Source organism: Xyrauchen texanus, chromosome 24 (assembly GCF_025860055.1).
Source record: "Xyrauchen texanus isolate HMW12.3.18 chromosome 24, RBS_HiC_50CHRs, whole genome shotgun sequence".
NCBI lineage: Eukaryota > Metazoa > Chordata > Actinopteri > Cypriniformes > Catostomidae > Xyrauchen > Xyrauchen texanus.
In genome coordinates, this window is record NC_068299.1 from 28,736,187 (window position 1) to 28,748,543 (window position 12,357).

At 36.8% G+C, this 12,357-nt stretch overlaps 1 protein-coding gene across 3 annotated transcripts in view; it reads right to left on the reverse strand.

Annotated features, from left to right (window-relative positions):
- tet1 (tet methylcytosine dioxygenase 1) overlaps positions 1-12,357 on the reverse strand; it is a 67,882-nt gene that overhangs the window by 19,403 nt on the left and 36,122 nt on the right. The window contains exons 1-2 of one of the 3 annotated variants that reach the window (XM_052090194.1): positions 5,170-5,431; positions 4,976-5,026 (exon numbers count right to left, since the gene is read on the reverse strand). The exons of 1 other annotated variant lie outside the window; for it this stretch is intronic. In XM_052090194.1, the coding sequence (XP_051946154.1) occupies positions 4,976-5,026; positions 5,170-5,211 (93 nt within the window). In that variant the 5' untranslated portion in view covers positions 5,212-5,431. Of the gene's footprint in view, positions 1-4,975; positions 5,027-5,169; positions 5,432-12,357 lie in introns of those variants that run through there. One more of the 3 variants, XM_052090192.1, reaches the window with a different exon arrangement.

Consider the following 12,357-nt stretch of genomic DNA (forward strand, 5'->3'; position numbering starts at 1 on the left):
GGAGGAGGCAGACGAGGGGTGAGGATCTAAGTGCGGTATTTATTGACAATAATGAAAACCAACAAGACAAGAACAAATGAAACATCCACGATGGGAGAACAAAACCAAAACACGAAAACATCCAAAGAAGACACGGGCTGGAGAAACATTCACGGTGGGCAACGGTAACCTTGACAAACTGGGCAAACACGGCAAAACATCTACACCCACATTCAACGATCGACAGCGACTGAACAAACAAACGGGCTTAAGTACAAAAACACAATAATGACTAAACGAGACACAGGTGAGAACAATGATTGAGTGCTGGCAGTGATGAGGGCCGGGAATAATGGGAATTGTAGTTTGTGACAATGACTAGTGAAACATGGGGCAGACAACAAGGGAATCGTGACACATATGAGACCGAAACAGCATGAGCACAAGAAAATTATGACAGCATTTTCATTATGGGGTGAACTTTTATTACACTTAATTAATTTATCAGTAGACAGAATCCTTTTATCCACCTTTTTCCAGAATGCGGAAATGTTCCATGATTGATAACAGAGGACTGTTTTTGTTTTCAGGTCTCCAGTGTTTTCTCTCACAATGGTGCATGTTCTCCAGAGTGCCGATACTTCATCATTCACGATTACCATTTTTTCCCCTGTGCCTCATTCGTCAAAGTTTAAGGAGTGGGTGGAGGATGTAAGCTATGGACGGAGGTTAGTAACGTTGATATCATTAACTACTTTGAGTTGTTATGACAGCCAACAACTGCACAAGTTAAGCCTGCCCGGATCTCATTTTTACTTAAATGAACATTTCAAATGTTTGTGGTTTTCCATTTGGAATGCTCGTTTCATTGCTTCTTATGGAGATCGGAACCAGAAAACAGTCCAGTGGCAATTACAATAATCATGGCAGCACATTAGCTGTAAAATTCAGTCTAGGGACAATGAAAAAACTGTGTGAACATTTTCATAGAGTGCCTGGCTTCATATAATGCTTATTTCTAAGCTTAACCTAAGCACTGCTCATAAACTATTTTACTACTCATATAAAGCACTGTGCATAAGAAGATTAAGTCCTTGAAGAAGTCTGGCAGTTACTTTGAGTATCTTGTGGTTTTATTGTTATTAGTATTTATAAGCTAGATACATTTGTCTCTCAGTGGAGTGTGTACATACATTCAGCAGCACCAACAATGTAGAGTTTAGGAAAACTTAATTTATCATTAACACTTATGCCAAGAGAGCGCTGATGCAACAGAAGGGTCAAAACAAACGTGAGGCAATAACTTGGAAGCTGCTGCAACGGTTATTACTTTTAGTAAAACAAAGGGAATGGTTATCAGCTCTTCTGATGTTCCCATCCAAAAGTAAAACAAGAAAAGCAGTCAGCGTTAGATGACAAAGTACTGGATGGGGAATAAATGGGCATCCAGTGTAGAGGTTTGATTTACTTCATTCCTGCAGTGCAGAAGGAAAAACTACTGTTGCTATCAGCAATGCTTCATGCCTGGTCCTTTTCTGTCATTAAGTCTGATCTTATGAGTACAAAATAGGTTTAATAGAACATGGGCATTGCTGTGAAAACACAATGAAAAAGACATTGCAAAGAGATGAAGATTCGTACTCAGAGGTAGTTTGTATGTGCAAATTCTGGGTGAACCTGCAACGCTCCAGTTGTTAATGCTGGTGTTCTCCAGGGAAGACAACACTGATAAACATAAGGTCTCTTTTGAGTTTACATTCTAGTGAATGCTTGACATTATAACCAGACATTTGTAGATGGATGTTTAATGGCCAGGAGTTTAAATGAGTAAACTGCTTATAACACAAAGTTATAAACTTTATAATATGCTTTCTTTTGGAGCAGAATGTCAAAAGAACTGAAGCTAATTCAAATACTAATTAACGCTCAAATGTAATAACTGAAAGTTAAAGGTATAGTTCACCCAAAAATTAAACTTCTATCATGATTTACTCACCCTCATGATATCCCAGATGTGTATGACTTTCTTCTGCAGAACACAAACAAAGATATTTAGAAGAATATCTCAACTCTGTGGGTCCATGCAAGTGAATGGGTGCCAAAATGTTGAAGCTCCAAAATCCACATAAAGGGAGCATAAAAGTATTCCACATGACTCCAGTGATTAAATCCATGTGGATTTGACACAATATGACAGGAATGGGCGAGAAAAAGATCAATATTTAAGTTTTTTTTTTGTCATAAATTGTCCTCTCTGCCCAGTAGGCGGCGATATGCACGACAAATGTGAATCACCAAAAAACATGGAGAAAGTGAAAGTGAAGGAAAAAGGACTTGAATATTTATCTATTTCTCAACCACACCTATCATATGGCTTCAGAAGATATGGATGTTTCCTTTATGTGATTTTTGGAGCTACCAAAATGTCTTATCACCATTCACTTGCATTGTGAGGAGCAACAGAGCTGAGAAATTCTTCTAAAAATCTAAGAAAGTCAGACACATCTGAGATGGCATAAGGGTGAGTAAATGATGAGAGAATTTCTTTTTTTGGGTGAACATTCAGTGACGAGGAGGAGGGTGGGGCCGGGCCATGACTACGCATGCCCTGCCCCCAATTGGACTAATCAGCCGAGGAGAGGGATATGTGCAGTGGAATGTGGCAATTTGAGAGAGAGTGAGAGAGAGAGAGAGAGCCACATATCCGCCCAGAGAGGAGCGGATGTCGTCTACCAGAGGGTAGAGGAGTGATCGAGGACCAGACGGCAGCGTGTGTGGGAACCATGCAGCTGCCATGTGTGCGTTTATGTTTTTGTGTCTTTTTGTTGAATTTCCTATTAAAATATTACTTAGTAAGTTCAGTCGGTTCCCGCCTCCTCCTTTCCCATTTGAACCTTGCTCCACATTCTTTTAATGGTGACTGACGCTAACATTTTGCCTAATCTCTCTTTTTGTGTTCCACAGAAGATAGAAATGGATACAGGTTTGGTACAACATGAAGGTGAGAATGAGAATGCTGACAAGATTTTAATTTTAGGGTGAAGTATGCCTTTAAGGAGATATATCTACCTTAAAATGATCTTTTAATTGGTCTAATCAAGTTAATTCAGTTTTATTCAGATGCAAAGTTAAAAAAAATTTGATTACCTGACAAAACTTTTTAAGAGTTGTGAGAGAAAAGACCATAAATGAAAACATATTTAAAACAGATGTTGATTAAACTGTATGTACTACATACAACTCCTCAAATTACAGTATCAGAGTAAGAAAATATTTTATGTTCATAAACAAAGGGAGGAAGTATATTAAGAAAGTAAACAAATCAGCTGCATACTTTATGTACATCCACATGGATCAAAGACAACTGTATGTTACAATCATCTTTGAAGTATGTCCTGAAAGCTCAATGTGGTTTTTATTGAAAACATCACTCGATGTTAGGAAGGACGACTTGTGCATTCTTAGAGGAGTGATCTGACTTCCCGTGTATCTCACCGCACAGCTTAAACACCATGCTCTCATTCAATGTAACAAAATACAGCTTCATTCTATGACAGACACAAGGTAAAGAATTATCACATGCAAGGTGCAAAAAAAGCATTGTTTGACATGTGTTCATTATTTAGGAGGTAGGTAGTTTGTGGGTAGCTATTTTAAACAGCATGTTGTTAATATTTTTATGAGCTCGTTTTAATTGGGAGACTACATGTAATATGTGTACTGTACTTTTAAAAGTGTAACAATTGAGACTTAACAATTTAATAGAAATAGAAATGGTGACCAGTTACAGCACATAAAATATACATTGATATATTGATTTTGATCAAGACGTAGATGTTTTGTGCCAACTTCCCTTGTACTGAAAAGTTAAGGGAATATTCTGGGTTTAATACAAGTTAAGATCAATTGACAAAACTTGTGGAATAACTTTGATTACCACAAAAAAAAAACAAAAAAAAAAACATCATTGTCTTTTTTTTTATAAGCAAAAATGTGTTTAATGTAAATCATTTATAATGAAAGTGAATGGGGTCAATCCATAAACAATAAAATACACACAGTTTCAAAAGTATAGCCACAAGATGTAACAAAATGCATGTAACATGACTTTTGTGTGATAAAATTGCATACTAATCTCATCTGTATAACGTTATATCCAATATTACAACTTCATTTTCATGACGATGTAACGCTGGTAAACCCTGTAATCTGTTAATCACTGATATGCTGGTAAATAACTGATTTTATCACACTAAAATCATGTTAACCTGTATAATGTTAACGTCTTGTGGTTATACTATTGAAACTGTGAGTACTTTCATATTTATGGACTTGCCCCTTTGGAGTCCATTGTGAATAACTTACTATAATCAGAATTTTTGCTTTTTTATATATACACTGTACAGTATATAAACAAGGGACGAGTCTAAATATTTTTTGGTGAAAATCTGTAAAGTGAGCTTAATTTGTTTTGAGCCCAGAACATTTCTTTAACAACCACTTCTCTCATATGTGCATCTTTACAGTATGTCGAGTTGCTCGGTTACTGCCAAGACAGTCTGGTGAGCCCCCTCTGAACACATCAAAGTCAGTAGTTTGCTCAAACTGCCTTGCGTGCACAGTTTCACAGCGTTGAGCCTTTGCTGTTAACCGAATTTTGAAAAAGCATGCTTCCTTCCTGGTGTGTGTGTGTGTGTGCGCACATGTATTTCTCTGAAGTTATGAGTTTTCTTCATTCATACTCTGCTGCATTTCTGATTGTAAACTTCACAGAGAGAGAAAAAAAAACCTCAGCGTAGCGCAGGTGAATACAAACCACTACCCCTCAGCCAGCCTAAAGTCTATTACACACTGATTTAAGGCACTCAATAACTGCTTCAAAAGAACTGCACAGCACAACATTTTACTGTAAAGAAACAATCAAAATACAGATAAGACTTAAATGCTGCACTACTATACCTAAAACTTTGCTCCAAAAAATATAGAAGTCTTTTACCTTTGAAACTCGCTTTTTTTTCAGTGGTTTGGAAATATCCTTGCACCCTCCCTGAAAGAAGAACCAAAACATTAGTCAAGATAAATGATCAATGCCGCTAAGACAACAAGAACACAAACACATACAGTCATAACACTCTATTTATAGCGCCTGACTGAGACGATAGCCATTAAAAGCCCAGTCTTGGGTTGTACCTTATCATTCCTCAGAGGCAGACCCTCAATTTTAGGCAGCATAATCCTAAAAGGTGGCCATCTTGCCTCCCTCAGCTTCAGAATAATAAGTGGCTTTAGTGGCAGATGCAGATCGAGCAGCCCGGGTTTGCATGATCAGTGCTGAGGAGAGAAGCTTTGGATGGCTGTTGCCGCAGACACCAGACGCATGCCTCTCGCAGACACAGACAGCACCCTGTCAGCCAATCGCATAGGGACTCCAGCGGCTTGTAAATATATCAGCCATGACCAGACCCTCCTAAACAAAGGATCTCCTATGTAGTTTCTTACTCTACACGAGCACGAGGGAGGGAGTTAAGCTGTGGTCTGGACACTCAAGGCACCGGACCGGAGTCCAAAGCCAATTGAGGAGAGAGCTTGTGCAGCAGGAGTTCAAACAAGAAATCAACCTTTGCAAGCAAACTCAGAATGTTGAGATACACAGAATATATAAGTGCAATCTACCCAGGCAGGTGCACTTTTTGGTTTTGGATATAGCAGGCATTAATATTTTATTTAATTGATGTCTGGAAAGATATCCCTATGACAAATGCAGAACTGCAGTAAAGGTGAAATCTCTTTCTAAAAAAACAAAAAAGAATTTACATAACCTATAACCATAACCTATAACATTTATGTGATTCTATGGGAGTAAAAATAAGAAATAACATTTCGCATATAGAAAATAAAGGCAATTTCTTGGACCGCTGATTTAAAAAAAATATTGTGACATTATTTTTGTGACAGTTATGCACATTTTACCCCCGTTCTCATTACTGCAAAAAAACATCATTATGATGTTCTCATTAATGCAAAAAAAATAAAATAAAAAATAAATTAAAAAAAAAAAAAAATATATATATATATATATATATATATATATATATTATTTTAATTGTAAAGTATTTATACATTATAGTAGTACACCCTTGGTACAGCTTTTTATTTTCACAGATTTTCATTTTAAAAAACATTGTGCAACAGCATAGTATTTACTGTAACACAATAAACAAGAAAAGCCTGTTACGGTGATGAGAATCATTCAAAAACAATGCTAATAATAAAAGTAGAACGTCCTGACAGGAGGGTAAAATGTGCTTAAGTGTCCTGAAAGTAATAAAACATTGCAAAAAAAATAATGGTCCAAAATGTACAGTATGCTTTAATGAATTTGATTATTATTGGGGTTAAATATGACCAGGACATTTCCTTGACAGGATTTGTGAGAATCATTTACACAGCATTCTCACACCGTTTCAACAAAGAATTTCCATTACTTTTCCAGTCATTCGTGATTAATGGATAAAGATAAAAAAAAATTATTGGATAAAAACTGCACTTATAAAGAGCAATTTATAGCAGTATAAATATTTTAGAGCTGTGAATTTTTAGGAAGACCAAAAAAAATTCACAACAACTTCTAAAGATTTAATTGATTTCCATGACTATAACAGGCCTAGAAATCACAATTTTAAATTTCCCCGTTAGTTTCACATTTTCCATAACCGTGGGAATCCTGCTGACAAAGCAATCATCTCTGTTCTTTAATTAAAAATAAAATCCACAAATGAAGTAAAAAAAATAAAAAAAACAGCCTAACCCATCAATGCAATACAATATGAAAAAAAAAAAAAAACATCAATATATGATGAGCGAATGATGAAGCTTGCTGCCTCACAGCAGTTTATAAAACTGACATCACGGCAATGCGCGTCACACTCTCCCTTTTTCTGGGAGGATGTCAGACACTTCAGGGCACACAGTCGTGCGCTCGCAATCTCTGTCTCTCCATGGAGACACGTGTTTAGAGTGGATGTGACAGCGCAGCCGCAGACCCTTCATCGCTGCACTGCAGCTGTCACACAATCTAACATTTAGGGCAGTCTGCCTGAGCACACTGAATACAGACAAACATATGGCAGAGGAGGTCAGATAAGGACAAGGGAAAGCAACAGCTACTTTTAGCATTAGGTCAACTACTGAATTCAAAGGCTGAATTTAATATTACACATTTTTGAGATTAAGTAAGTAGTATTCAGCTGGTCATGTGATCCTAACATGGCAGTACCCATTAGGGGACCCTCTCCATGTAGGACAAAACAGATTTTGTTAATGTGAATGGAGTCATCACCTTATGTGAGACGTCATATTTTTATACATTTGTTTTAAAATGACTACTTACTTCTTTAGGAGTACAACTTTTTTAATGAGGAAAAAAATACTGAAGGCACCTTTAATTTTTATTAAATACAGCCGTGGTCCGTGCATTTTAAGTCTAGGTCTTCAGTGCAAATCGTGCCATTAAGAAAACACAGATTCACAATGAATAAGACACTGTATGCATACAACATACATTATGTGGCAGTCAATTAATAATACCCATTGACATTTTAAAAACACGTCCACACACGAAAGCCAGAACCAAGAAAAAGCTCTCTAATAATATTTGCGATTTAAATGTCTCTTGCAAAACATTTTGTTTCATCAGGGTACACGATTACTTTTCAAAACCTGATCCGACACTGAATGCTCAAGCAGCCTAATTTACAATTAGAAAACTCCTGATGTTGCAATAACAATGCAAAAAGCACTTACCAATTTACTTAAAGTGAAAATCATCCCTCCTTTCCTTTTTAATTAATCAATCACACCATCATTGTGAACATTTCAGGTTATTAAATCCATAAGGATCTCTTTCACAACGGCAATACCAGCAGTGATGACAGCAGACTCGTCAGCAAGATCTTACGCTCTTTGCTTTCAAATTATGCACATCAATTAAAGCATGATTGCATCACTCAAGGCCAGCTTGAAGGCCTGGACTGGGACATATCCTAAAGATCACACCCACCAAGAACAAATAAAACAATCTGATTGGCTGATGAATCTGACAATCTGACTTTAGATGTCTATTCACTGCTCTGTTGATGCATTCTGTGGAAATTCTGAAGGCCTGACGGGGTGGAGCTCAGACTCACGCTGCTTCGGCTAAGGAGCAGGCGATTTGTGAAACAGTTGTCACACTTTGCTTGTAAGCATCAAGGATATATATATATAATTTTTTTTTCCCTCTCACCCTTTCTTCTTCTGTGTATATTCAAGTGTGACCACAGGAATATTTGTTGAGGGTCAGGGTGGGGTTGGGGATTGGGAGGGGGGAAAGGGAATAATGGGGGTTAAATGTTGATTCTGTGAATATATGTTTTGCTTTTCTTTGTCAATTGTGTGAATCAATAAAAACTGTTAATCATAAAAATGTATTTATACTCCCATTGCATTTACGTAAGGGATAATGTACAGTCAGTTCGTTGTTGTTGCACAATAAACCCGACAGGGTGATCGGAACCCCGACGTGAAACGGAGGACACCTTGAATAAATGTACTTACTATCCCGCTTCTTATCTGGCAACTAACAAAAATAAATCAATAAATGGACATAAAATATTGATTTGCGCTGAAATTATGTAAATATGTTAGAAGAAATAAATTGCTGAACAGCTGAAATCTGCTGAGTCCTGTTGGTGTTTAATTTGTAAAAATTACTGTCTGACTCCACAATATTCAAACTTTTACAAGACTACTTGCAAAATAAATAAATAATGCACATGAAACATTGATCTAAATTTGTATTATTTTATTACCTGCTTGTAGAGATCACATATTGAGCCGAGAAGCAGGAGAGACGCTCACAGAATCCGGATGAGCGGTCTAAAATGTCTAAATCCCCGGAAATTAGGTAGTTACAGAACAATATCTGACCGCTGGATGGTGCCATAAACCAATCAGAATCGAGTATTCCTGAGAGCTGTGTAATAACATAGATTAACAACTTCAGAGCTCACAATAGATCAGTCTTTAAAGGTTTATAAATTATTGTTAAATTAATTAGTCTATGGAATGGGATATTTACTTCTGGAACCCGACTGTTACGCTCAATTGAGTGCATGATGTTTCTAACATTCTACACTCTTTTTTTTGGTCAAAGCTGCACCTTATCTGGATACTCGTGGAATACTTCTTATTGTTGCACTTTCAGTGTGAACATACCACTCACACTATATTTACACTACAAAATGGTAAAAGTAGTGAAGAAGTGTGCGATTTGTTATGTACTTGTATGTAATAAATGTTATGTTTCATGACAACAGCGCTACTCGTTGGAAATAGTAGCTGTTCCTGGGAAAGCTACAGTGCACTTTTAAATAGTTAAGCTACTGTCATGCTACTGAAAAATGGTGTTAACTTAGTAGCATCGCTACTTTTAATAAACTACTTAATTGCACCATTTAAAAATTTGTGCTGTATTACACATTTGGCTGCAGTTTCCCAGTGAAATGCCCAGTGGGGGGCACCAAAACAATTGAAATGATGATGTAATCAGACTAGGTTTTAAGGTGAATTTGAGATTGTTTTAATGATTAAAACATACCTTCCTAACCTTAAACTTTAGTCTAAACCTAACCAATAGTGTTCAAAAAGATTAATAATTTGAGATTGTTTTAATGAGGTTAACAGACATCCTTACCCTAAACCAATGCCCTAAACCTAACCGATAGTGTTTCAAGATCCAAAAGCGACATGAAAAGCACATTTTCTAGGGCAAACGTCATATTGTGTTGCTTTTAAGACACTTTGTCTCATGTGTGAGCTTGCGTTCTTGGCCAGGCTCGAACCATGGTCCATGAGTTCAAAGTCCAACATTCTATCAGGTGAGCTACTGTGTAAGTTATCTCTCTTGTCGTAAGTGTGTAAATGTACATGTGTGTAATACAAGCGATGCATTAATGTAAAGTGTGTCGATCTCAGAATATAGCAGTGTGTAATTGAGAGAAAAATAAGTGTTAAGTCATAATCAGCTGTTGTGATTTGTGTGAAAGTGAATAAACACACAGTTGTTGTAGTCCCTTTAGTGTTCATTTCACCTGGACACTACAGCGAATTGTACCCAGAGACAAGAATAACAAGTTTTGAGTCAGGTTTTCACTATGGGAACGGGTTGATTTAACCATTTATAGTGCTCTGTGACTATGTGTTCATTTTTGTGTGAAGACTGAAAACACGTCATCTTAATATCACACTTAAATGTAATGTACTACATACTACAGAGCAAGTTTTAGAATATGAAAATAAATGCGAAAAGACATTGTGCATTGTACAACTTGCTTAAATTGAGTTCTGCAGACATTTACAGTATTGTTTAACTGGAAAGACTGCATCCTGTTTCATGAGACAGTATAAAATGACTTTGTGTTTGTAACTCAAGGTGTTGAGACAGGTTTCTTTTTTTACTTCATAGCCGTTGAATGTTAAACTGGTTTGTCTAGATTTACTAGCTTTTGCCATTTAATACATTAAAGCTGAAGTGTGTAATTGTTCCAACATTAAAATTCTCTCATATCCCATCTTATAAGCTATTTGTTGGTTGATTTCACCTAGAAGTTTAACACTGTGTGCTATTAAAATATTGCTCTGTTTGTCTGAGCAACCCATCCAGCCTGCAACACTGGCGTGAATTTGGGCTGGGACTATCTATTTACAACCAATGTAAAACATGGTGAGTTTTCTTGAATCTGTTTGAAAACAGTGATAATTCTTGCATTCCGTTTGATGATGCTAGTAGCGTAGAAATTACACACTTCATCTTTAATGAATCTACTATGCTTAACGTGTTGTACTTCATCAAAAATGGGTGGAGAGAATTTCCCATCAATTCATTTCAATAATATCTGTAGTTGAAAGTAAAACTGTAAAATCCTCATTTAGTCTAAACTAAGACATATCAACTAATCCTTACCCGTAATAAAACTTCCCTCCAAAGTGTAACGTGCATAATAGACTGAACGTCCCTCTGCGAGCATGTGTCTGAAGCATCCATAATAAACCTGCCTGCTGTGTGCTCTGATGGCGGAGTATTGCTGCAGTGCTTTGTGTGAAAACAAGTGAGGTGGCTGATGGAAATTGGTCCATCATCGTGCAAGTCGTGCAGTGAGTCAGCTGCTTCAAGACAGTTTTCTTCACGCTTGCATCGAAGGACAATGAGCTTGTGGTATTCTGTTTGAGAATGTATAAAGAGCCTGAATCTGGTTATAATTCTGAAAACTGCTGAAAGCGAGATTTACAGTACATGTTGGAAGGGTGACAGAGCACATTATATATAAAGCTAGTAATCTTTGTGTGACAAATTTCAAGGTTATTCTTCAATCAAGGGCACTTTTGACAACTTGAAAGCTTGACAAATGAAACTACTTTAAACTATGTTTCATCTGTGTTAAAGATGAAGTGTGTAACTTTTTCTGTTAAAATACTTTTGTCCGTACCATATTAATATGCAGAGACAACTTAAAGTAATTTGTAGGTAAGTTTTCTCAAAAACTGTAAATGCTGTTCACTGTGGTGCTATAAAATTCCTCTGTTTGTTTAACACTCTGTGGTCAACTGACGTGCCGGCGCTTCCTGCTGGATATTTTCGTAATTACAGCGGAAACAACTTAAAATACTCCGTCATTTTTGGGTATACAGATAAGTGTAAGACATCATTAGAAACTTTAAAGGGTCTACTTTTATTTGTGTACACTCACAATAACAACAAAATCTTGTGCTTTTGTAAAATAAAGAAAATAAAAAGGGTGAGCTTTCAGCAGTCTCTGTGTTCACAAGCATATTTCTGAAAAACGTCACAAAAATGAACTGAAACTCTCCGAATACTTTTCAAAGAAACATGAAACATATGTCTAAAGAAAGTTTAAAATGTCTACTTTTAAATAAAACTATTAAAATTTAAAACAAATTGTGGAGCGGAGGGGGGCGGGGCCGGGGCAGAATATCGCGCGCCCGGTCCCCAATCGGCCTGATGAGGCGCGCAAGGGATAAAGGCGGCCAGTGACGATGGTTCGAGGGAGAGAGAATTACGGGCATGTCCGCATGTGTGTTTGTTTATGTTGTGTTTTAAATTTCTTATTAAATTATTATTTATGTTGACAAGCCGGTTCTCGCCTCCTCCTTGCCCATCCTTTAACTGTTTTACACAAATATTCTCCAGTAATGTAATCTGTATGAAACAAAGTGATGTACATGTTTCAGCTGACTGAGCTCATTATAGCTAATGTGATCACACCCACCAGCAGAGCGCGCCATTCAAACGCTAATGTGCTGAGACAATCAATGCAAATG